Source organism: Mangifera indica, chromosome 12 (assembly GCF_011075055.1).
Source record: "Mangifera indica cultivar Alphonso chromosome 12, CATAS_Mindica_2.1, whole genome shotgun sequence".
Classification (NCBI taxonomy): Eukaryota; Viridiplantae; Streptophyta; class Magnoliopsida; order Sapindales; family Anacardiaceae; genus Mangifera; species Mangifera indica.
In genome coordinates this window covers 12,135,349-12,159,550 of record NC_058148.1, presented here as the reverse complement: position 1 = coordinate 12,159,550, position 24,202 = coordinate 12,135,349, and the positions used below count along the sequence as shown (strand labels likewise).

At 33.5% G+C, this 24,202-nt stretch overlaps 3 protein-coding genes across 7 annotated transcripts; all 3 read right to left on the bottom strand.

The window, feature by feature from the left end:
• Positions 1-1,962: 1,962 nt before the first annotated feature.
• On the bottom strand, positions 1,963-6,295 carry LOC123192678. Of its 2 annotated transcripts, none has more exons than XM_044605316.1 (5): positions 5,979-6,295; positions 5,358-5,535; positions 3,601-4,834; positions 2,357-2,520; positions 1,963-2,251 (listed from the first exon to the last, which is right to left on the bottom strand). In XM_044605316.1, the coding sequence occupies exons 2-5, from the start codon at positions 5,489-5,491 to the stop codon at positions 2,143-2,145; spliced, it is 1,641 nt and encodes a 546-aa protein (XP_044461251.1). In that variant the 5' UTR covers positions 5,492-5,535; positions 5,979-6,295; the 3' UTR covers positions 1,963-2,142. The 2 variants fall into 2 exon arrangements, with proteins under 2 accessions (XP_044461251.1, XP_044461250.1); XM_044605315.1 differs by having other exon boundaries at positions 5,358-5,519.
• Positions 6,296-6,885: 590 nt separating this feature from the next.
• LOC123192677 lies at positions 6,886-15,992 on the bottom strand. 3 transcript variants are annotated; one of them, XM_044605313.1, is made up of 14 exons: positions 15,305-15,991; positions 12,948-13,034; positions 12,564-12,667; positions 12,347-12,397; positions 11,596-11,767; positions 11,189-11,509; positions 10,379-10,582; positions 9,776-10,252; positions 9,434-9,643; positions 8,732-8,920; positions 8,293-8,462; positions 7,961-8,113; positions 7,777-7,858; positions 6,886-7,691 (listed from the first exon to the last, which is right to left on the bottom strand). In XM_044605313.1, the coding sequence occupies exons 1-14, from the start codon at positions 15,797-15,799 to the stop codon at positions 7,290-7,292; spliced, it is 3,117 nt and encodes a 1,038-aa protein (XP_044461248.1). In that variant the 5' UTR covers positions 15,800-15,991; the 3' UTR covers positions 6,886-7,289. The 3 variants fall into 3 exon arrangements, with proteins under 3 accessions (XP_044461248.1, XP_044461247.1, XP_044461249.1); XM_044605312.1 differs by having other exon boundaries at positions 9,776-10,285; positions 15,305-15,990; XM_044605314.1 differs by having other exon boundaries at positions 7,359-7,632; positions 9,776-10,285; positions 15,305-15,992.
• Positions 15,993-17,543: 1,551 nt separating this feature from the next.
• LOC123193706 (phosphoglucan phosphatase DSP4, amyloplastic) lies at positions 17,544-23,910 on the bottom strand. 2 transcript variants are annotated; one of them, XM_044606788.1, is made up of 14 exons: positions 23,778-23,910; positions 23,622-23,691; positions 23,490-23,534; positions 22,693-22,795; positions 22,243-22,319; positions 22,075-22,151; positions 21,826-21,906; positions 21,244-21,376; positions 20,057-20,116; positions 19,062-19,142; positions 18,857-18,952; positions 18,552-18,611; positions 18,100-18,207; positions 17,544-17,834 (listed from the first exon to the last, which is right to left on the bottom strand). In XM_044606788.1, the coding sequence occupies exons 1-14, from the start codon at positions 23,801-23,803 to the stop codon at positions 17,703-17,705; spliced, it is 1,149 nt and encodes a 382-aa protein (XP_044462723.1). In that variant the 5' UTR covers positions 23,804-23,910; the 3' UTR covers positions 17,544-17,702. The 2 variants fall into 2 exon arrangements, with proteins under 2 accessions (XP_044462723.1, XP_044462724.1); XM_044606789.1 differs by having other exon boundaries at positions 19,062-19,118.
• Positions 23,911-24,202: the final 292 nt, after the last annotated feature.

The following is a 24,202-nucleotide window of genomic DNA, read 5'->3' as shown; positions in this document are numbered from 1 at the left end:
AAACAAAAAACAAAAGCAGCAACTTTTACGCCCACAATTACACATGACTAAAATGTATAATTTTTTTTAATATAATTATCAAATTGAATTGCATTTTTAGGTAAATTTAAACTGTTTTCGAAGAATTTTCAACCCTGCAAAATCAAAGCTAACGCATATTCTAGAGAAGAATTTACTAGAATGATAATTGACAAGATTACCGAATTATAAAATACATTAAATATAATTAATTATGTAATTATATATATATAAAACAAACCCAACAAACTAATGAATGAGAAATTATTATTAATCAATTTTAAAAGGATTTATTTATTTGTGAAGCAAATTACGGTAGATCGAAAAAAGAGTTGAATTTTGTGGACATAATGATGAAGGTCAATGGTATCATTCTTTCTTTAAGATGAATCAAACTGAATATTCTAAGAAAACATGATGCATTGGGAGAATTTAATATCTGGGAAAAAAAAAAAAAGGGGCAAAATAAGATGTGAAAATCAAGGTTAGTTTTGTAATTTGATTAAACAAGCCAAAAATTGGGCCACATGATGAGGATTGATGGCACAATGTAACAAACTTTTTTGTCCAACGAAATTGATATGAAAAGGAAAGGCAGAGGGGCTTATTTTATTCCCACCCAAAAGACTGCTATATTCCTTATTTTTATCTTTTAATTTTAAAAATTTTATTTATTCATTTAAAAATAGTTAAAATTAATTAAATTTATTAGTTTTAAAATTTTATATCATTTTTTTCTTAAAAACTAAAAATTAACCAATTTTCATCTAGGTTAAACTTTAAAAAATTACATTTCTCCTCTTAAGTTTTATTCTTTAATATCTCGCCACTCCCTCTAGTGATCTCTCTTGCCCGACGATTTCTCTCTTCAACAATCTGTCTCAATGTTTTTTCTTTATCTAATAATTTCGTTTTTATCTAGACACACGATTTGTCTTCCTAAAAGAAAACGAATCATCTGAAAAGAAAAAGACGACTTGTCTTTCCAAATGAACATTACACAATGGCTAAAGAGAGAAAAGACATTAAGAGAGACCATTGGTGGAAGAGAAACTATTGAAAGTGAGAGACTACCAACGATGATACTGGAGGGAGTAGTTAGATATTGAAGATAAACTCTAAGAGGGTAAATATAATTTTTTAAAATTTGACCAAAAGAGAAAAATATTAGTTTTTAGAGTTCAAGAGAAAAAAATATTAATTTTTAGAGTTTACAGAGAAAAAGAAGATACAATTTTAATTTATTTTTAATATTATATTTAAAATAATAATTTTACCTTTAAAATTAATATATTTAATAATTTATAAATAGATAAATGAGATTTTTAAAATTAGAAATTAGAATTTAGGAATACACCCACCTTTGGGTGGGAATAAGTCCTTTGGCCGAAAGGGAAATAAATTACAAGAATAAGACAAAAATATAATAAAGTTGTTGAACAGGCAGATGATTTTACTAAAATTGATAAATAAAATTACCGACTTTCTGTTTGAGTTTGAAGTTAAGCAGTAACTGAAATATTTAAGGAATTAAATTGTACTTTTAGATAGAATTAAATCATCTACCTTACTAATAAATGTGTGTAAATTGATAGCTGGGTTAGAATTAGATTCCTTAACAAAAAGTTCAATACTTTTTTTTTTTAATTTTCATTTAAAATTAAACCAAAAAAAACTCTACAGTACCTAATACCTTAAATCCCAGGGTCAAAAAATCGAACTTGTCACCATTCTTTACTTTGCAAAAGCAATATTAATAGAAGAAAATACCTCAACGGATAATCCTTCATTGATTTTTTGGTTTCCACTTTCCAGGATGAAATTTGCATTCTGGGATTTGCATAATCTCCATGAATAGAATTACTGGTTTGTTGCAGAGCCCTGGTCTGTCTTCTGTAAGCGGTGGAATCCAGAATAAAAGTACAAGAAACTGACAATAATAAATAGCTCAGTCAAACAGAAAGATTAATTAGTAAAGTATTAGAATTTACAGAGAGAAGTTCTAAGTGCAAGCACATTCTTTAACTCTAAAATAATAATATAATAAATATAAGTGTACTACAAGATTCATCCACTCCCAAAAACATTTCCATTGACAAAAATAACACAACCTTTACTAGATTTTTATTCAGACCAAAATTTTATCAAGGCATTGATGAAAGATTTGAAAGCCACCAGAAATGGGTTAGTTTCTCTTGCAGTAGAGTTACTTGATGCTCCATCGCATGATTCACTGCCAAACCAAAAATAATAACAAAAGGGTAAGAAATGTGAAGAAAAATACTGAACTAGAGACAATTTGCGACCCACTTTTTATGAAGTTCTAAGAGAAGCTTACATTTTATTTCTGTCTAATGTTGGATTCCTTTCTTTCTGCAAACTCTCTTTACTTTCAACATCAGCTTTATTTTCAAATACAATTCCTTTTGGGGTTCTTGATTCGACCCTGTCACTGCTGCTGTAAGCACCACTGGGAATCTTAACATTTGTGGCATTTATTTCCTGAAAAAAAAAGCTCATTAGGACAGTAAATGGCAAAATTTAGCTCATAACACTTCTCCATGATTGAGTTTTGGACAAAATTCATCTTATTGCAGTGGCCACCTGATACGAACTTTAGGAGAATCACACCTCAAAAGCTAGCTATTGAGATAGGAGAGCCTAAGGTCATATAAATCTCACACTAATTGTCTATACTTTCCAATGTGGGATCCAAGTTTCATACCTTACATTTAAGATCCTAACATACCATCACACTCAGCAGCCCCAACATCCATACGGGTTAGCTATGCGCTAGTTCCTTGCTAGGCCCGGGCGAACACTACAATGCCGGCATCACCACCCGCGCCGCACAATTGCAACTAAGAGACATGGTGATGACTCTGATACCAAATGATACGAACCTTGGGAGAACCACACCTCAAAAGCTAGCTATTGAGGTGGAAGAGCCCAAGGCCATATAAACCCCACACTAGTTGCCCATACTTTCCAATGTGAGATCCAAGTCTCATACCTTGCACTTGGGATCCTAACACCACCGGACAATTTTAGGCTTAAAACTTAGTTATTCTCTATGACATGGCTTTAAGGATTGAACCATGCCTTTAAGGATTGAACCATGCCAATAACTTGACTGCCAGATGGATAAACAAAAATATGATGCATTGCTAAGGCATAGAAACACACATGAGCAAAGGCTGTGCTCTTACACATTGAAAACCATATGCCTAATAAACACTAATATGTATCAACAACCTAGTTATGTCTCACTAATTTTCTTATTTAGAAACAACGGAACCCAAATGAAAGAAATAAATATAAAGCATGTCAGTCATTGATCACCTGTGTAACAATATATTAGTGCAGAAAAGGAATGCCATTTGCATGTGCAAGTATCAGAGGTTTCTCATGCCCAGAGCAACATATTCCCATGCAGCTGATGGTTTCATTAAAGTCAGATGACAATGAAACTAACAGCCAAGGTTTTCAAGGTCGAAATGGCTCTACTTAACCAAATAGGCTGCAAGCCTTACGGACTGGATAGTCCACGAATACAAACCAGAAGGTTTTTAAGACTCTTACCTTATTGTCATCAATCCTTTGGCTTCTTTCATGCATCTTGGTTGTTAAGGCATCATTATCAGAATCTTCAACCTCAACTTCTTTGTTGAGCAGAGTATTAGGCTCGGTGCCACCTGTAGTAGAGAAATTTGAGCTCTTCATTTGTGAATCTGAAGAATTTTCTACCACTTCCTTGTCCAACAGATCACAATTTTTATCCAAAACTAAACCTGCAGGGCTTTCCCCTTTTTTCTCCAAAGAATTTATTTGATCTATTGGAGCACTGTCATTGTCTGAATCCAAGTCTAACTTTTCAATTTCATTTTTCCCAAAATTTTCTGTTAATTTCTCCACTCCAGATCTTTCACAGGAGCTTTCAGCAGTCTTAGGAACAGATCTTAGAGGAAACGTCTCTACCACTACTTCTGCTGAGATGGGAGTTAATGTAGTTCTAGCAGCTGCCAATTTTCCAATTCTTTCCTCTGCTTCTGATGTTTTACTAGTTTGCAACTCTTCGGATATCCTTTTAGCAGATTCTTCAGCTTCCATAACTACCTGGCTCCCATTGATAACTCCCTCACTGTCAAACCTTTGCTTTTCATGCTCACCACAGAGCCCATCAGAAACTGCCACTGGTTCTTTGCTTGCATCTTCGTCATGGTTGGGTATAAAATGACTTCCATCTTCAGATGTTATTTTAGCAGATTCTTCAACTTCCATAACTACCTGGCTCCCTTTGATGACTCCCTCAATGTCAAACCTTAGCTTTTCATGCTCACTGCAGAGCCCACCAGAAGCTGCTACTGGTTCTTTGCTTGCACCTTGATTGTGGTTGGATATAAAATGACTTCCATCTTCAGATGTAATTTTAGCAGATCCTTCTTCTTCCTTAACTAGCTGGCTCCCACTGATGACTCCCTCATTGTCAAACCTTTGTTTTCCAGGCTCACTGCAGAGCCCATTAGAAATCACAACTGGTTCTTTACTTGCACCCTGGTCATGGTTGGGTATAAAATGACTTCCATTTGATGTCATGTTCAAAGGAACTTGAGGTTTTTTAGAAATTGAACCTAATGGATAATGTTCATCAAACTGATTTGTGTTAAGCTCATCTGGACTGAAATGAGCAGGACCCAGCACTCGATTTTCTTGGATTATCTCTCGGACAATTTCCCGTACTATGTAGAAAGAGCCACCAACTTCCTTGTGTGTGAGACTAAGTGATGGGAAATTCCCATTTTTTGATCTCTGATACCTGCAAGTGATTGATCATACCTTAAATGTGGGGAGAAAAGAAAAAAAACTGGAAGCTTGATAAAATAAATGTGCAAATGATAAGTACAAGAAAGCAAAGTGTGGACATGCAATTACATCAGTTGAACCACACTGTTTGAACATTATAATCCGACAAAAAGTAACATTCCTTGAAACAGATGCAAAAATGACCATGCAAATGATGAGATTAAGGTAATGTCCAAGCTTTCTTCCAGGCCAAAAGATACAATTAGCAAGAGGCTAGAACTCAAAGTATCAACAACCCTATCAAATCATGCTCGACCAATTATCAGACACTACAGGAATAAAGGGAAAAGCTATATGTGTTCCTAGAAAATAAGTTACACAATATGAGGGACAGACACAGATGCACATTCTAAGAACGAATTAATTTATCCTGGGTAAATAAGAAGTAGAAGGCGAGGAAAATAAGCAGAACCCTTTCCCTAGGTGAAACAATAGTAAAATTTTCTAAAATTAAGGGAATATGTATACAGAATTACTTCTTTATAAAGGATTCAACCATTGTCTTCCTCTCCTCCTTTGAACGCCGAATTCGAGACTTCTTCCCTTCAGACTCGTTGCTCTTAGATAAGGCAAATGTTTGCCCAACCAAACCACCCTTAACAGCATGCATTATCTTTGGAAATTAAGTTCACCACCGCCTGTTACAAATGTAAACTTACAAATAAGAAGATCAAAATTAGAGAGACTCATTCATAAATCACAATTACAATCGACCATTAACAGTACAGTCTTGGTCCATTAAAACACAGCAACAATCTAAAAGGAATAACATGATTCCCTAAAAAATTAGCAGGAATCATCCATTGCACGTTAAATAAAGGAATAGCACCCCAGTAAAGTCCACTGATCCCGGTAACGTAGCCGGGATCAGCAACCCAGTACTCAAGCACGCCCATGAGTGCAGTCATACTGGATAAATGAATTCCGCAAAAGGAAAGCGATACACAAAGAAAACAACGAGCGAAATAAAAAGAGATGATGAAAGTTGTTGCCACTTAAAAAAGAATTGAAAATGCCAAAAGAAATGGAAGAAGTAAAAACAAGAGGGAAATAAATGGAAAATGGAAGAGCATGGAGGGTTAGAGAGAGAGTGTTACCTGAACATCATAGAGAGAGAGAAAAGAAGGCTGGACTGAAGGGTTTTTCAGAACCCTATCAAGAGTATAAACACAAGTCAAGTGAAGCGCAGAGATTTTTTCAATCGGTCCACCTAAGGGCGGGACGGGAGCACCGTAATTTTTTAAGACTTGTCATCGAACCAGACAAACAAACAAAATTGACCATGAATAGCAACTGTTAATGGGCTATAGATTGGGCTCACCCAACATTTTTGAGCTTGTTAGATGGCCAATTATAAATAAGGAATAGAGATGACACTGGACAGATAGAAATCCAATATTTAAATCTACGTCATAGTTCTCTCCAAAAGGAAAATTTTCTCTCCCATTTCTCTTTCATTCCCTGCAAGACAAATTTTTATAAAAAGTTAAAACATATTTATAATAATTTAAAATTTTTAAAAGATAATTTAATATATAGAGAAAAGAAAAAATAAATGAATTGAGAATATATTTATCTCTATCTTTAATTATGAAAATTTAATCTATCTTCATTTTTGTCTTTATTAAAAATTCCCCTCTTTACCGGGAAAAAAAAAACCGAGCCAAAGATCCGGGTTTACTTTCAAATTGACATCTCATTGCTCCTGTGACTTTTTGGATGGGCTGCGCTGATACAAGGATTAGTGACTAGGTTAACGTCATCACTAAAGAAGATTAATTACATGATTCCGGAAAAAGAAAAATATATTCATTTATCTATTAATACTATAATGTATAGATTTTGTTGCTTCCCCAGCAAGAACACAGCCTTCTTGTTTTGCACTCTACCGTGTATGGCTCACATAACTATAACCGGAATATTAGACCATTTGTAAATAAATTCATTGGAGTAAGAATCCAACTTGGGTAACAAAGCAGGGATCAGAATCTGGAAAATGCGAAATGAAAAACCAGAGCAGGAAGGGTCCAGCTTGAATCATGCCGTTGCTCTTATCAAAATTGCCTATAATAATACAAAAAGAATATACAATGGTCAAAAAATACATTGTATACTTTGCTAGATGAGTAACTTGAATGTGGAGAAAGAATCTCAATTAGTGTTTGACGATCCTGGTAGTTCTATAATAAGCCTCAAAATGTGTGTTTCCCTGCAGTCAACAGAAGTAAATTAATTTCGTGTAAAGAACGATATAATCTGTTGAATCTGGATGCTAGAAGGAAAGCTTCTCCAGCTGAACGCCTTTCCTGCTTCCCAGATGAATAATGAATTTTGGTTCACCTGTGTTATGATCAAAGACATAAACGACTCAGTTTTCGGCTATAGGCACCAAAGAAGATTTTATCTTATTATACAGATTTCTTTCTTCCAAGCGACGCCTGTCTGTATCCGTGTCTCAACCTTTCGAATAATTTCTCCTTTGTTTTCCTCTTCTTGTCCATCTTTAGCCGGTATCTTTCTTCTCTCTCTCTTTCATAAATCCCTTGCCAATGCACTTCCCCCGTTAGTGGCCACAACCACTTCTCCCTTGGATGGTCACCATCATCTGCAGCCTCTGCAAGATCTTCATCCATAGTCTTCAAAAATGTAAAATTAAAATATTTTCCCCATCTGTATCTACTGCGTTGATTGACAGGATGCTGCTCTGCTAGAGAACCAGAGAGTGGTTCCAAGTACACCATCTTTCGTCCACTGTGATAAGCCCATACATTGACAAGAAGTTCCATTACCCGACAATAACAGTGTTTTTTCTGATGAACGAGAAAAAAAGCAAATGAGAGGTCTTTGCCTATCAGAACTGGAAAAACAAATTTTCTAAATCCCATATAACTTTACCTCAAGGTTAGAGGAACTCAACAAACACATATTCGGTTCACCAGAATTGGTATGCAGGGCGTCAAGAGAATCAACAAACATCCTGCAATTGTGTAACAAAATCTTACAGTTTAATTGATGATAAGCAATAGTGCCTTCAATAAAACATCCAGGGAAAATGAAATTCGTATACCATGTGAATTACCTTGAAAACATCATGAACTCTAAAAAGGAAGGAGTTGGCATCACCCAGCTATGAAGGGCAGACCAGAGACCACCATCCACTGGCATCGGAGGGAGAGCTTCAATGTGTGATGGTAAGTCATACATCTTTCGGAAGGCATCTTCAAAAGCAGCTCTGCATGCATTTAAAAACAAAAATTGTTGACGCTCCAACAAAATTTATAATCAAGTGTCAAAACTTTTGGGTTCATGTCTATAACTAGAAGCCAACAATCAATTTCTTCTAAAAGGTATTGACAACATGAGCTATGCATGCATGATAATATTTTCCCAGCATATATTTATCTACTGTACCTGCAATATCCTCCATTTAGGATGTCACACAATGACCAAAAAGTGAGCTCATTATAACTTCCTGCAAATCCACCATCCATGTCCAGGTGTGCCCAAAAATACATAACATCGCTTTTCGTTTCCAGTAATGTTTCTTCCAGAACTTTTTCAGCTCTCACGGACAATGAAACCTTTTTTTTCAAAGGAAAAAAAGGGATGGTGTTAGTAGAAGGAAAAAAATGCGGAAACTTGAGGTAGAATTGCATTTCCATTTTTTCCCAATGCAAACTACTCCTTTTCTAAATAGACATTACTGAAATTCCAAACGTCTCTTTCTTCTTTGTTTCTAGAAGGATGAACTCAAACTTAAAAGTAAAGATGGAAATGCAGTTTATTAATACAGCTGCATTGAAAAATCAAAAACTGAAATATAGGGACAACACAACTGTGGTAGAAATACCTTTCTACCAGCTGCACGCCATGACTGAAACCCAATCCAAGGTCTCTTGTGGATGCTATCCACTCTATTTGCAATAGAAAACATTCCTCCAATCTCACAGAGAATGTCCTGGTAGTAAGTACAATTCAAAAGAGGAAGCCGGCCAACTGCATCCACATCATCTGATTTTAACCTTCGAGCTGCTGTAGACTGACAGAAAAAAAGGGGATGATTAAGAGGAAAAAAAACGTAATTACACTACAAATATACCATTTTTAGATAAAGCCTACTAGTATAAGTTAAAAAAATAAAAAGAAGAAAGGAATGGCCCTTAAGGAGGGAATAAAAGATTCATATATGCTAAAGCAAACACATGAGAAAGGCATCAGTAAAGACTAAATTACATACCATACCATAAAAAAGTTACTAACATGATAGACAGTGTGCATTTCTATATTTTCTTTCTTTATTTTCCTCTTTTCCTATATATAGCAGGTAGAGCAGATCAAACAAAAAATGATGCCAAAAGGTTTAAACCCTCTAATAGCAAATCAAAAAATTTTTATATGGCTGAAATAAAATAGTAATAGCTCAAGACCAAATGACATAAGATAACAAAAAAATTAAAAAATTAAAAAAAATATATAATCAAATTAAAATAATATAACATATTAATTATTAAAAAAATAACATCAGCTGAAGAAAAGGGACAAATAGACTCACAAGACTTAAACCACGATACAAGGAACCGTGGTGCAAAAATGGCCAGGCCCCAGCACCACCATATATTTCATAAATGCATACTGGCTGCCCTGTCCTTTCTAGCTCTCCCTCATCCCTTTCATTAGCTTCAAACTTAAGCTTTTCAGATTTTCGAGCTTTACGATATATATCATCCCACACTCCAATGTCACTGTCTATTCTTTCTTCAAGCTACACATTAGGAAAAAAAAATCCATGTCAGATGTCTGAAACCAAAAGATGACATAAAAACAAAGAAAAGATAATGCAAGGGGTTGGGAATGGGAAGATCCAATAAAGTTGTATAATTGCAAGACATCATACCTCCTGCCTCTCTAGACTCTCATATTCTTCAAAATTTTCTAAATCCCTTAAAACATCCCAATCTCCTTCAGTCAAGGAATCTTGTGCCCAACTTTGATTTTCATTTTCTGACAAGTTCATTGAATCAACAAGATTGGCAAATTCTTTCTCAAGGACATAAACACTGGAATTTCTATATGAATAATCCCCCTGCTGCACATTTGGTATGTCACCTATTCCACGCTCCATTTCTTCCCTAAACAAGTTCCACTCCCATGAAGCCTGCTGAAGTTGTGAGATAGGACCTGGCAACAAGGCATCTGAAGGAAAATTGAGTACATTCTCCAGAAGCCGTGCATAACCAGTTACGCAATCTGACGCCAGCATATTCTTAGCAAGTAGTCTTCCAGATAAAGCAACAGTTCTAGAAAACTTAGAAAGCCTCCCATTTGATATGAAAAGTGAGAAAGCCCTCATCAAATCCTCAGGATTATGTTTCTGATAAAACATCACATTGACACCATCAATAACCTGTAATTTTGTAGCCAATTCCCAGATATAAGAAACAAAGGACCCCAAAACTTTAGTAATCAGCAGATGAGATGAGAAAAAACTTGGACTTACATGTTTTTTAATGATAGGAAAATCAGGTATAATGACAGGGATTCCAAAAGTCATGGCACGAATAATCAATGAAGGAAAACCCTGTTCAACTTGGGAAGAACCATAGAGAACAATGTCAGCCATCAGCAGCACACTGTTGACATCATTATTCAGCCCATAATGCCTCATAGAACCTTTCAATAGTCCTAGACGTGAGGCAACTTCCTATACAAGAAATAAAAGAAATCATCAATCTTCCAGATTAACTATATATGTATTCAAAACAGCATTGTTGACATGCCCATTGAAAATAAAGCAAAGATATTTTTCAAAACGACTGCTTCAGTTCATTTTTCCCATTTCTTTAAGACTTGTCCATAGATTTTACAATATGAAGCTATTGTTAATAAGATAATAGTTCACAATTCAACGCATTCACTCATCAAGTAGCATATGCCATTGATGATTGTGGTTGCACAATTACAGAATGAATAAAATAGCAAATATTTTCAAAGAAGCATAACTGAAATCAAACATCTGAACCACTAGATAAAATTAACAGCTTTCAATACATATATAATTAATGAAGAAAATAGTAAACCATTTGCAACGCCTGCGTAGATCCACCTTCAATACTTGAGATACCGCTATTCTGTTTATACTCCATCAAATGACAACTAGACTGATCAACAGAATGATCAGGCATATTTTAGTTAAGTTTTCGAAAGATTATACCCACAACAAATTATAGGACAAATGCAAGAAGATACTTTGGTGGCATTCACACAGTAAAAACATATGCAATAATTAATCAATTAACAATATGATTACCTGTAGAACATTGTTATAGCCATCAGTGGAATTGCCGCATAAGAAAACAAATTTAAATGATCCTCCCACATTGTTTCTCCTTGCATATTTCATTAGCAGAGGTCCTATATCATGCATTGCCACAGCATAGTCCCAGGATAGCTCATCATAGAAGAAGGAACTTCCAACAACTGCAACTAATATATCATCTTGAAGAAATCCATTTTCCTTCCTTAATTGATATTTTGCATGGTTTTTACTGTAGATCTCTGCAGCCCACACGTCGACTGGTGATCCGTTAATCACAAAGAAGTTTCCAGTGTCAAGCACACTATATAACATCTGATATGGGAAGGTTGAGAAACAGAATAAGAATGTCTAGCATGCTAACTTGAAATCGAGTAGTGACATAATTGAAGGTTATTTACCAGCAGACTAAAATCTGGAAACACAACAACACTAGCCCTGCTAAAAGTACTTTTCCAATCCGAAAGAAGATGCTTTGAGCCTTTTTCCACGTACACTGGTAGACGGTTTGCCAGTGCATCTTCCTGGATTACCCATATGAGTGGTATTGAATGAAAAGGCTCCTGCATAAGGCTGCATAGATATAAAACTCACTAATCATAGCATCTCACACAATGCAAACATGTCCAGAAAAGTTGGAACGAGATGCATCTCTAAGAAATCACATCTAAATGCTACACAAGCCAGACTATATTAGCTTTGTTCCATAAATAAACATTACAGAACCACCTCTTCAAAATATAGTAAATGAAAACCGCTTTAAAATAAAATAAATGAAAAAAAAATCGTTCGATCATCGTTGCTCATCTTCCAATGAATTAGCATATTCTTTGCAGTACATAATAATGAAGATTTATTTGAAAAAGCAAAATATAAGAATGCCAGATGCTCTATCCTGAAAATACCCAAAACAAATGCCATGTAAGATTTACAATTTCCAACCTTCAGCAAATTTAACATTATGTGCATAGTTAATACATAGGAGGATCCAAAAACAGAAATTATCAAAACTTTCTCAAAAGGATAAGATATGATTTGATCTGTGGCCAAGCATCATGCTCATAATCCACCAGGGAGTGCCATGCAATATGAAAACTCTTAAATAAATTATAAGTATCAGTGAACTGAATATAGAATCATCATACCACCCACCTGGATATGGCTTCTTTTGCTTCAAGAGAATCAGCAATAATACCTTCAAAACTGTTTGAAGAATGCACAGGATGTTAATCATCCATGTCATATTAAAAGAGAGGAATTTACCGAAAAGCTCTTGACTAAGATATGATCACTTTTGAGATATAGAAAGAACAAACAAGAAACAAAAAATGGAAAATGTAAACAAATAGTATGACTTTTAGGAACATACATAGACCAATCAATATGGCCAGACTGCTCTGGATCTAAGATAGAAATTTGACCACCTATCTGCTCCCACATTGAGTGTGATGTTCCATTCTCCACAGCATAGATCTGTCATACATGCAGTGAGTGTGCATAAGCACCTCTGATTTAAGCAGTCTAAAACACTGCTCATAACATAAAAGAACTATTATGCCATCCACAACTATGCAATACTTATTTTTACAGAAGTAAAGAATTTTTTTTTTGAAACTTTTGATCAGCTTCATCGGTCATGTGCTACATACATACATGAGATATAGCAGTATTTGCTATTACAAATACGAAAAGATAATAAATAATGTAGAAAAATGTCAAAAAATTAAATTACGAAAATGAAAGGGCAGTTTACCTTAAACACATACCCAAGTCTCTGTAGATTCTTCACCACAGTAATCAACATCAGTGACTGTGGATCTTTTGTCATGTTTCCTAAGATCTGTCATCCATCAAGGCAGGCACAATTTATTTAACTGTTAAAAAAACTTGGATGCACAAAACTACAATATGATAACTTAGCATCAAACAACTGCTGGAAAAAGAAAAAAAGATGACTGAAATTCAGAGGTTTAAAATAGAAAGAGTCACAATTCCTGCTACAAGGGATTTGAAGATCATGTGCTCCATGTCAATGGACAATTAGTTTATATTTTTTCATGAATATTTAATTGATTAGCATGGGAGAGAATGAGACAAATCATTAATTTGCAGTAAGAATCCTCAAACAATGACTGCACAGGTGAAACCTAGACGTGAGGATCTTGACAATAATGTTGTCAATACTATTAAGTTAGTCAAACACAAATTCTTCATACTCAGCACCTTGCGTGTTTTTAGTTAACAAAGCAATATAAGACTATTCAAACATCGCTAAAAGTAGACATTCTCAAAAACTTACAGCCCCACCTCATACATATTTATATTACAATAATTCATCAAGTCAAAATCCATTGTCAAATTCTTTCTCTTTCTTCCGGTTTTAATACTATTTATTTTATCAAGTTTAAAGTGGAAAAGTAAGAACAAACAGTTAACCTTTCTCATTCAAAACTGCACTCTCTTCTCAAAAGCATTATTTTTATAAGGTATCAGTTTTTTATACAATACATCCAATATCTAAAACTATTTTCTAACAGTATATTTGTTTTCAGCATGAATTGGTTGCCTTAATGCATCAAGTTTCTAATGTCTTCTTAAGTTGCTGTATAGTTTCTCTAAAATTCTTGTGATTAAGGTGTTCAACATATGATAAGAAAGCATGCACGCCCTCAAACTAAGTGAGAGAAAAAAAAAATCACCAAGCAAGTAGCAAAATTACAATAGCATTGACTTATACACTACTTATCCCATCATAAAGCCAAACAATGAGCCACATTTTACAAATATAACAAACACCAATCAAATATCGATGCATAAATGAGTAATCATATTAGAACTGAAAAATAATCTGATCATCTATAGGAACTCATCAATGTACAAACCCCATCTCATCCCATCACTAGGATTTTCCACAATTCTTGATCATCTTTCATCATTTGGCAGTACTTTTATAGAATCATTTCGCCATCATTTCATCCCATCATTGACTAATACATTGCTTATCCCATCATAAAGCCAAACAATGAGCCACATTTAAACATATAACAACCACCAATCAATGCATGAATGAAAAATCATTTTAGAACAGAAAAATGAGCTGATCATCTATAGGATCTCTTTAATGTAAAAACACCATCTCATCCCATCACTAGGATTTTCCACAATTCTTGATCATCTTTCATCATTTGGAAGTACTTTTATAGTGTCATAAAGCCATCATTTCATCCCATCATTGACTAATACATTACTTATCCCATCATAAAGCCAAACAATGAGCCACATTTAACACATATAACAACCATCAATCGACGCATGAATGAACAATCATTTTGAACAGAAAAATGAGCTGATCATCTATAGGATCTCTTTAATGTACAAACACCATCTCATCCCATCACTAGGATTTTCCACAATTCTTTATCATCTTTCATCATTTGGAAGTACTTTTATATTCATCCACTCTTTCTTATTTGAGTTTTAAGTGTTTGACCCCTCATGAGGCTATCTCTCAACACCCAAAGGACACAAAATAGTAAGCAAGTACATACATCCTTCTAATGAAACCAATCAATGAGAGTATACCACATTAGCACAAGTGCAACACTTGCTTTCAAATTGATAGGTTAGATTAAAACATGATTCATAGAAGTGTTTTTCCATACAAGTTGACGGGTTGTATAACAACATGATGCATAGAGGTGATTTTTCCCATATAACAGGAAACAAACTGTTCCTCGTTTAATACATTTGCACTCAAAATTCATAAATTTACGATAGTTTTCAGCTAGAATAGGATTATAATTCCTCAACAATGGTGATGACCCAAAAACATTACATTACCAATCAACAATCCATGATTGGTGAATTATCAATCAACTTTTACTTATTACTACCATGATAAATTATTGCAACTCCATACTTCGTCAATTTATATCATAAAACCTAACCTTCAAAGTTACACGTCATCTCATTAACAAATCTTAAAACATTCATTGCTACTAGTATCCACTTTCCAGCAATCATATCAAGTGGCATCATTTCTTTTTTAATAAATAAATAAATTTTGAAAAAACAAAATACAGACAAAACGAAATCTCAAAGCACACTCACAAGACCAATTCGCGGTGGACGGACTCCATTTCTCCGCTGGGCGCGCAACCTATCAAGCCCAACACCATGTAAACCAGGACGCGGCACGAATCTCAAACGAGTACCAAACTTCACAGCTTCTCTGACCGGCCGTCTCACCTCACTCCCAAACACAGACGCGATCGAGCTCTGAAGAACCATCGACGCCATCGCAAACCCGAAAACGGCAAGAAACATCATGAAATAGAGCAAGTAAGTACCTCTAAACGGAAATAACGAAAACAGACCCTTGCGATTCGAGCGATTATTAACAGCGGCGGTGCCGTTGGATTGCCGATTGCGGGGCGCGTAGTGGTGGAAAGCTGTCTTGACCTGGCTCTTACTCTGACAGTGGTTAGGGTTACGCTTGAAGCGCAAACGATCGCGGATCGAGTGAAAGCTGAGAAGGCCTGTAACGGTGTTGTTAGTTGCAGCATTTCCATCGTCGGAATCTGGAGGGATGGATGCTCGGCCCATGGCGATCGGAGCAAAATTATAATAATTGGATTTGCTTAGAAAAAAAAAATGATCGAAGGTAGATTTGTTTGGCTAATTAAACAAAATATGGGAGATTGTGTTCGCTTTGTTTTGTTTACTCAGTCTTGTTGGGAGTGTTTTATAGTATTACAAGTGAAATCTTACGCAGACGGAACTTGCTGGCGCCAATTTGGGAGGACTTTTTTGGTCATTTTATTTCTTTATTTGTTTACATCAATTTTGTCCTCTAGATATTTTCTTCTTTCATTTATTTAAGTTAAATAATTTTGAGCATACCCATTCCACTCATAGGATTATTGCAAACTAAATTTTTCATCAACTAATTATTAAAAAATAAAATATTTATTTATTTATTAAATTTTATTATTTTTATAAAAAATAAAATTATTATTTATTAAAATATTTAAAAAATTAAAAATTTATCACATTTGTTTCCTATGTTTAAAAACTAATAAATTTTTTATACTTAAAATTTGAAAAACTTATATTTCTCCTCTAAAATTTTCCCCGCATGCTATTAACGATTGGAAACGACAACGATAACAACATTTTCGTTTTCTCTCAACTTCTCTGTCAATCTCGTTTTGTTCTTGGCCAATCTCATTTGATGAAAGTCAGAGATGAAAGAGGTTTTTCATCTTCGTCTTTATTGAGATGAAGACAAAAAACAGTCTTCATCAACCAGTTTTTTTGGTTAATAATAGTAAAAAATATAGTGGATTTAAAGAAAAACTGAGAGAGAGAGAAAACACTGTCGACAATAAAGGTTGAAAAAATTTTAAAGAAAACTATTAATTTTTTAAATTTTGAAAGAGAAAAATTTATTAAATTTTTAAACTTAATAATTAAATATAATAAATTTTTAATTTTTTTAAATATTTTAATAAATATAATTAAATTTTTATTAATTAACCAGTGCAAAATTAGCTTTGGGTCAAACGTTGGGTGGAACCAGTTATTTGGCCTCTTTGAATTACTCAAAAAGAAAGATGGCCTGTGAAACCTTTTGATTGGCTTCAATTTTAAGATTGACTTATCCACTATTGTCACAATCACGTCATATTTCACATTCAATTTGATGATAGATATCTAAATAACTACCGTGTTTGATATGTTTAAGTTTATATTTAAAATCTCTTTTTTATGTGGCCGTAAGTGCTTGTTTTAATATTGTTAAATACATATTGATTGATGAATTAAAAAAACTAAATTATATCTAAAATTGTATTAATATTTATGCTACTCGAATCATGTATTATATATAAAAAGTATAATTTTTTATATTATATATTAAATATCATATATAATTTTTAAAAAATAAAAATAATTAACAAATTATCATTTTAAAAAATATTACATTTTTAAATGATTAAAAATTTATATATACATCTTTATTATATCATCATTTTTTTTTAAATACATCAATTCATATTAATAAAATATATCATATTATACACATTTTTTTTAATATATACCATATATTATAAGATATTTGATTATTATGGTAAGATTCCATCCACCACTTAACACAGCCTAATCATTCTTGTTTAGAAAATGACCGGGTGCTCACGGATGGACCCTAATCGGCTCGCACCTTTGGTCCAATACCAAGTACATATTTTTGGTCCATTTCATATCTGCTGACCAGCCGAATTCACCCAAAAGTACTAAAATTGTCACTGTAATCCTTTCAAGTAACCATTTTCATAGCCATTTCACAACATTTCATTCAACTCCAATTCATCGATGGAGCTTTTAATGTCATTTATTGATATTTGTTTTAGGTACTACATCATTTCGTGATAATACATTCTTTTATTTAGAACATATCGTTTCGTTTATAACTTTACAAGAAGATAAAAACTTGTATTGCCTTTGTAATTTACTCATCGTTAGGAAGAGATTCAAGAAATTGCCTTACTTTGTGCCGTTCGTCCTCCGTGAGATCAAAATCGTCATCACTCAACCTCTTCTGTAGGGCTAACTTGACACTTGTTGCATCATCATCAATGACCTGTGTACATCGTATAAACAATGGGAAAAACTATTTATCGTTACCAGTAACCAAAACTATTCTAAATTATAGATTATAGAATTAATGCTACTTTTTTTCCCACGGTAATAAGAAATCCCTTTTTTTTTTTGGTGTACTTCACCAAATCCTACAATGATCAAGTAGTTTCATCGATAAAATCACAGCTCAAACTATGTTCTAGTCTTGGTATTAATAATTATATGATTTTTCTGCTGGTCGCTTGAGCCAGATACAGGAAACTTACATCAACATAGTTGTTGACATGGCCATCTTTGTTGGGAGAGGTACGTTGTTCATCATTGTTGCATAGCCACTTGCCGTCAACAATATACTTGTACTCATAGTGTCCTTCCTGTAAAACCAAGAGTTATTGTTAGTCAATGTTGATGGAATATATAAATCTCACATTGGAAAGGGAAAAAAATTTGAAAGGGTATATTATATAATAGGTATCCAAGTTAGATTGATTTAAATCATTTTAATAATTGAAATCCAAAACATGTTAAAAACCCATAATTAATAAACATGTTGATCCATGTTCCAAGTTCAAAGAATCCAAGATTTCTAACAAATATCAAGATCATAATGATCCTTAAAATTAGAACAACTCTGGCATATAATTCGGTCTTCTCACCAGTTTCTATCAAATGTATAATTAACAAAGAGAGAGAGAGAGAGAGAGGGAGATGCACTTACCGGAAGTTCCTTATTCATAATCCAAAGACCTTGTTTTTCATCGTACGTGAGAGGCAATCTCTGAGAAGAGTCACAAAATATCATAATAGAAAAGGTTATAACACCGTATATGATGTACATGTGAAAATATAATGAATGGTTCTCTTAAAAATTTATCTTGCTTCTTGTTCTGCATAAAAATCAAGATTTCAGTTAAAAAGATGCATTCTTCCGCAACCTAGTGTCACTCTTCATATTTTCCTCTCCTAAAGCATGCAAAATGATTCTCTTATTTAAGAGGATAATAATAGATAGAAAATCAATACCTGGCCCCATCCTATATCCAGTCCAGATATTTCCACAGAACTGCAATTTTTATTTTTCCATGAAAAGGTGATAGGCTTCTTTCTGAAGCCTGTAAGCTTTTAACAAAAGGATAATGCAGATTAGATTCAGAAAAATGTCTACACACTTCAATGCTTCTTGAGCATGTATTGACACTTGTGACATTAAAAACTAAATGTGACTCACAATATCAGCAGTTGCATATTTTATAGCATCCAGTTTTGGGAAGCATGAGCGCTCACTCTGCAAGAGACAAAAAAAACCAAGCTACTTCTGAGAAGGTGAGAAGATGCTGTGTTTATAAAAACAGAACTGTGGTTCTTTATTTTTTTTTCTTTCATCCCAACAACAAAAATAAGAAATTTGTCAAAAATGATTACTTCTGTCGTGTTAACATCAAAATTGACATCATACTTTATAAAATAACTTATGCCCAATTATTCTTGATGAGGAAAAGCAAAGTAATTGATTTCCATGAAGAAATAAGTATCCTGTCTACACAAGTATTATGTAGTGTGCTTTCATCAATAATAAATCAGTTCATGCTCAAAAAAACAATGTAGATTCAATAGTTGAGTTATTAGTCATTGTGATAATAGGGACGTATAGAAATGAGGACAGAAGTAAATGAATAAGCAAGGTACTAATAATTGTTGGATTATTTTCACCATTTATCCAAATCTTGCAAAAATAGATTAAGTAACATACAGGAATTGAACTCACTTATGGATATCTCACTATCAGTAATTTGAAAGAAAGGTATAACGATGAAGATCATGCTTATTTGAACTGTTATTTATTTTTAAGGAAACTTGGGATGTCATTCATTTGTCTTGGTTCAGGATCTCATACTGTTAGGAGTAGATTACTTTTATCCCAGTGGTTTTTTATAACTTTTTATGTAAATCTAGAACAAGTTTATGATTTATAACAGGTATTATGTCCTCTAATCTGACTCTTTTAACTCCTAGACCGACTAGTATAACAGGTATTTTTCCCTACATTACATCATCTCAAAATATCAGAATCATGAAACCTAAAATACAGACTACTCGTTCAAGTTTCAGAAACCACTTGTCAGTACTTTTAAACTTTGCAACTATCCAAACAAAAAAAGGATAGTTAAGAGTACACACTAAATTCTATGATATATTAAAAAAGCAAATGAAATGTAGAGTTACCAGCAGAAGTCTGTGAGCTTCACTCAGTCTATAGCCTTGAATCCAGAACATGTATGCCAACTGTAGTTTACAACCAAGAAAGTATATCTATATTAGTAGAAATAAAAAGCAGCATGCATATGTGTGAGAGCTAAATCATGAAATCCTATCACCATATATAAATAAGGATTGCAAAGCTCCTATGTATCCATACTTGAATGTCATGGGAAGCCTCTAATGAGTTTCCAGTACTTAAGAGGAAAATATATATGTTTAGCGAGCACTAATGGTCACATTCATCTTAGCCTTCTATAATTTTTTTCTACATCATAATTCTGTATGCTCTTTCAAGAGCTCAAAGGATAATTAGCCATGCATCGACAACTCATTTGTGTATAAGCATGAAAATTGACGAGCATAGTGCATAACCTACAGTGAAGTAATGACCATGTATTTGATTTGAAGCATGAGATTTATAATGTACTTCCTTCACTGCTTGCCATTGAGATTGCTAGGACGAAAGGTCTTCAATGCTGTTTTTAGTCCATTTCATAGCAAACAAAGATGCAAATGTGTAGGCCAATAAAATTACTTAATAGGTGACATTTCTTAGAATGGCTGAACTCACCCATTAAGGGATGTACAATCAAACACATTGAAAAAGAGAAAAGCTCTTAATAGGCATGAAAAGTTAAGATGCAGAATATAATCAGCAGATCTGCTAGAGTTTAAACAAAAGTCACAATGGATGCAAGCCCCCAACTTTGGAAAAAAAAAAAAAATAGAATATCTTTCATATCATCAATGAAGCACGACAGATTTTCATTATTGAAATGACAACTACTAGGCAGCAGGAAAAAAAGTCAAAGACAAAGGCAAAGATGTTGAGCAGTTTGCATTTCCTATGTAATTCAATATTTTTTATTTTGATTTCTTGCAATGATCTGTGAAACTAAACATTTGAACAGTGAAATACAACCAAATACAAAATCTAGGGCAATCTACAATGTTTCACAAACCTTTTGGAATATTACTTGTAAGTACAAAACTTTTTCCCTCGTACAATTCAAATTTTGGGTTCACCAACTACAAGAATTTTCTAAGTGAAGATCAATCCATAGTCATGGATGATAAATATGATTGAGAAATTATAGGTACAGAGGAAATGATGCTTGGTAATAATTTTTAAGGTCTCAGCTGATCCATACCATGACGGCAGGAGCTCTTCCTAGTCCAGCAGTACAATGCACATATGTAACACCTCCATTTCTCTTGATGGCTTTGTACAATTTACCAACCACAGCTGGAAGCCGCATCCTCAAATCAAATGAATCAAAGTCCCTGCTACGCTAAAGATAAGGATTTAGAACAAGTAAAAGACTGCACTATGCAAAAAGGTAGCTATACTTCAGTGAGTGCACGTGCAAATAAGTACATATATGTTTGTACATACATGTATATACACCTATTTATGAATTTTCATACTGATTTACTGGTTAGTACAATAATTGCAATGAACTGATTTGAGAACAAACTAAAAACTGCATAATTGGAGCACTTCATTCCTCACCAACCATGAGGTGGTTACAACCTATAGAATAGATTAGTATAACTTTAGTAATGAGTTAAACAATTACATTTAGAAACTAATATATTAATTTTCTTAAAAAAATTCTGATTGAAAAACATGTAGAAGGAAAAAAAAAGGTGAACTTGGGGTCATGACATAGAAACCACACTGCTGGATTACAGAGGCATAATGATAAAGCAAACACTTTCTAATGACTAACCTTATTTCAGCACGCAAGTGTTGCGTGTCATCATATGTCTTGGCATGCTCCTGAATGGCATTGATGTCAACTCCAAAATATCTAGAAGCACTTGTGAAGGAATTACAGCAATTTGTTCGGTCATGTAATCATGTCGAAAGGTTGCATTTAATGCTTAAAAATTTATATTAACAAATGAAAGTCCATAAAAAAGGATTAAATTTGGGTTAACATACATTTAGATATAATCTAAAACAAATTTAAGGATACTCCAAATCTGGATCTTGTTGCAAGCAAAATATGGTTTTCACTCCAATTTGATGAAGCTTGTCAACATCTTCAGGAGTCTACAGTTATGACAAAGAAAATTGAATATCAGATTACCATCCTAGAAAGAATATAATTAATCCCTATATAGAAATTACAAATGATAGACACCTGTAGGCAAGATCCCACAATCAAGTCTGGACGAATGAAGTTGTAATTCATTCCTAGTTCATGCCTATAGGTCAAAACTGCATCAAAATACATTAAAAAAGACCATCAGCAACACCAACAGACACTAACAAAACAAATATAGATGTGTTAGATAAAAAAGATTTTGAAGAATATGTCCATTGTAATAACAACACACACGTAAAATCAATCCCCCATAGCATATGAAATAGGCCCCCAGAACAGTATATAAAATAAATACCTGATGAATCAGATGAGAAAAAGTTTCTTCATTAAGCACAAACTTAATACTTCTTTCTTTCTTTCTTTTTTTTTTTTTTTTTTTTGAATATCTGTAGTAATAATATGCCATTTATATGGAACATGCCCTGTTTACCGTAAAGTCTCCACAACTTACTCAATGTCAATGTTAAAGTGTATGTGTAAACTTACCTGCACCCATAGCTTCTGTCATGTTATTACTATAGATATCAGATTTTTCCTCCTTCAATTCAGAGTTGTTCATCTCTTTACTTGATGTAGATCCAGAAATTGCCTGTAAATGAACATGGTCAGCAATCCGCCACAAGAATTTGTTCATACATAGTCAAGGGTCAATAAAATCATACACTACTAATAATTCAGGGCAACCACCTTGCCTAGCATACTCTTCAAGGTACTGGTATAAATCAATGTTTTCCAAACTTCACAGGGACTTAAACACTACAATAAAGGGCTTATTTTATTGGCAAACAACAGCTATACAGCACTGCAGGTTTTGGTCTTTTTTATAAAATTGTAGTCAACCATATATTAATACAAAATGATGAACACTCTGGAGCAAAGTTTCCACTTTACCATGCTTTATTAGAAAATGAAAGTTAGAATTTTTCAATTGCATTGTATAATCATAAATTAACAATTCACACATACACACACCGAAAAAAAAAAAAAACTATAGTCTGTTTGACAATAAAATATGACAAGAATAAACAAAACAGAACAAACTAATGGATATTCCCACAAACTCCATTACGGTTCGGTAATATAGACAAATTGAAATGCGTCAAAAGAGACCTACTCACTTTCCCTAAGAAGTGCTACTAATGGGGAGCTGACTGAAATTTACATATAATATATATACATTAATCTTAGTGACGAAACAACCTAAAAAAGAACCGCAATAGCGATTCAAAGCTAATAATACTTTTCTTAAAAAAAAATTGAAACTTAGTATTTCTGTAAGTTACCTTAACGGCTAAACTTGGATATAGATCAACAGAGTTCATCATTCCCTGCAACAAACCAGCTAGTCCATGAAACACAAATACACGTACACAAAACAGTAAATTTAAGCATAGACTGAAGTAAAAAGAGTGTACCAGTGAATTAAAAGAGCAAGGAGACTTTCGTTTATTGAATTTGCAGCTTTGCAAAGGTAAAGCTGAGGATCTGAAATTCAATCAAAAACTAATTAACGAAAATGAAGATATGAGGAACAAAAATTAAAGAATCATTCATGAAATCAAATAGAAAACCTCAGAAGATTCTGTAGACAGTTCATTTGATTTAGAAATATCAAAGAGTAAATCTCGTAAATGTAAATGTGTTACTTTTTGAAGTGATATTTTTGGGTGGGGGCACCTTATAAAGCCTTGGATCTAACCGGCAAAAGAGGATCGGCTTTTGAGAGATTCTCCAAAATGCCATTTTTTAATTTATTTTAATTTTCCCTTTTGTCACGTGACCAAAGATATTTTTGGATGATGATTGACTCGTGAGTCGTGTCGTGAACGCGATTTTTCAGCCGCTATGCATTTTTAAAATATAATTTTAATATGAAAAAAAATATATAATTTTATTTTATTGCATTTTTTATACAAAATTTAAAACTAAATATTTACTTTATATAATCATAATTACCAAATAAAGCCAATATTGTTATGTTGGATTAAATTATTAT